Source organism: Phaethon lepturus, unplaced genomic scaffold (genome assembly GCF_000687285.1).
Source record: "Phaethon lepturus isolate BGI_N335 unplaced genomic scaffold, ASM68728v1 scaffold29893, whole genome shotgun sequence".
In the NCBI taxonomy this organism is placed as follows: Eukaryota; Metazoa; Chordata; class Aves; order Phaethontiformes; family Phaethontidae; genus Phaethon; species Phaethon lepturus.
Genome location: NW_010531649.1, coordinates 8330 through 10182, shown reverse-complemented (window position 1 = coordinate 10182; position 1853 = coordinate 8330). Strand labels below are relative to the sequence as shown.

At 59.3% G+C, this 1853-nt stretch overlaps 1 protein-coding gene across 1 annotated transcript in view; it reads right to left on the bottom strand.

Annotated features, from left to right (window-relative positions):
* Window positions 1-452: 452 nt before the first annotated feature.
* ITGB3 (integrin, beta 3 (platelet glycoprotein IIIa, antigen CD61)) overlaps window positions 453-1853 on the bottom strand; it is an 8719-nt gene continuing 7318 nt past the window's right edge. Inside the window, exons 12-13 of the mRNA XM_010284635.1 lie at window positions 1190-1356; window positions 453-521 (exon numbers count right to left, since the gene is read on the bottom strand). Coding sequence (XP_010282937.1) covers window positions 453-521; window positions 1190-1356 — 236 coding nt within the window. The remainder of the gene's footprint in view (window positions 522-1189; window positions 1357-1853) is intronic.

Here is a 1853-nt window from a genome sequence, read left to right as displayed (position 1 = left end):
CCCAAGGAGAGGGCTCCTGTATGCAGTGGGACCGCATCTGTCCAGGGGGTGAGGGGACTCTCCGAGCGGGCACGGGCCATAGAGGAGAGCATGGCACAGCCTTCAGTTCAAGCAGCCACTCCCAAAATCCGCTTGGCACGATGAGCACCTAACACTTCACAGACTTGCCAGGCAGAGAAAGTCCCATTTCTCTGCGTTCAGTGTATGGAGGGGCCGCCGGCTCCCGCGAGGCGACCCGCCGAGGTAAGGACGAGAGGTTTGCCGTGGAAAGCATGTCCCTGCAGTTCCAGTGGGGTGACAGACAACAGGGCTTCAGGGCAGTCGAGGGATTCTTAAATTACACACAGGCACACTCATACACGCAGACACACACAAGCTCTTCTGTAAACTGGACTCCAGAAGATCCCACAGATACTTGGCTGATCCTATGGCCAGTGCTGGATGCGACATCCTTACATGTTCCCGCGGTATGTGATGTTGGTGAAGGTAGACGTAGCCTCTTTATATAAAGGGTTGTGGCCCTGGAAGAAGGAAAAGGAAAAAGACCATCATCACTTTGTGCTTGGCATCGGCATTTGTTCTACTTTACAGTTGGGGGAACTGAGGCACCATTTCAGCATTGAGTGTTGGATCCACGTCTTCGCTCAAGGCTTCAGCTGTGCAGTTTAACGGCTCCCCATAAGGTTTCATGGGGGAGAGCAGGGAAAAGCTGCTGTGGAGGAGAGGAAAGGCAGCAGAAGCTCAGGAGCAGAGAGTCCTCCTGAAAGGGCCACCCCCATCCCACCCCATCCCTTCTGTCTAAGGAGGTGGGAGCTGGAGGAGAGGTAGGGGACAGGCACCCACCCTGTCCCAGCCCCCTCCCTTGTGCTCTGGGTGCTTCAGCCCTTCCAGCATCCCGTGGCAGGAGGGACCTTCCGCCTCGCTCACGGGATGGAAACACTGGTGTGAGCAGTGAGTAAGAGGGTCATGCTGGTGGCAAGTGCTTGGGATATGCTGGAGATGGGAAAAGCATCTGGGACATCTGCTATTGTCTGTGTGCACAGCCCCCGGGACCACCACAGGCTCGGGGAAGGGGAGTCCAGGCTGGCAGTGTCACCTTGAGTCCTGCCTGTGACACTGTGCCATGTCACCCCAGAGGCTGTGGGATTCAGGGACTCCTGCCCGGCACGCCCAACCTGCCAGACCTCACCGTGTCCCACTTGGCCCTAGCCTTCTCCTCCTCGAAGCGAGCAAACTCCCGTCGGTCATGGATGGTGATGAGGAGCTTCCAGATGAGCAGGGCGGCGAGGCCGATGAGCAGGATGGCGCCCGTCACTGAGAGCAGGACCACTAGGATGTCCGGCCCCTTCGGGCAGTCTGGCAGAGAGAAGAGGGCAGGGTTAGGGGGGCTCAGCACCCCCAGGGCAGTTAAAAACAGCTCTGGGGCTGCCTGGCCTGGGTACATGGAGCTCCTCTGGTCTCAGGAGGCCTTAATCCTCCCCTGGTAGGGAGCAGGGGCCTCCATGCTTGAGCACAGCAGGCTCTATAAAGGAGGATCCCATCCATGGGGTGCACGTGCCGAGATCCTCAAGCTCCTGTCTATAGGGTGGGAGTCTGCACCCAAGCCTGGAGCCATCCAGGCCAGGGGCATCACAGGTCCCACCCATGATGGGGGATGACACTGGAGACCAAATCCTTGGGCTGGTGGAAGTTCATCCCCAAACCCCCAGCCCAGCTGACATCCCGCACCGTCTCTGCTCTACGGCTATGCATCAACACTGAGCCGGCAAACCGGGGTGGCGAGATCTGGTGTGCACCCCAGCACCCACCCTGCTCCCCCCGCATGCTGCCCGGGGCTGTGCAGCCACCCCAGC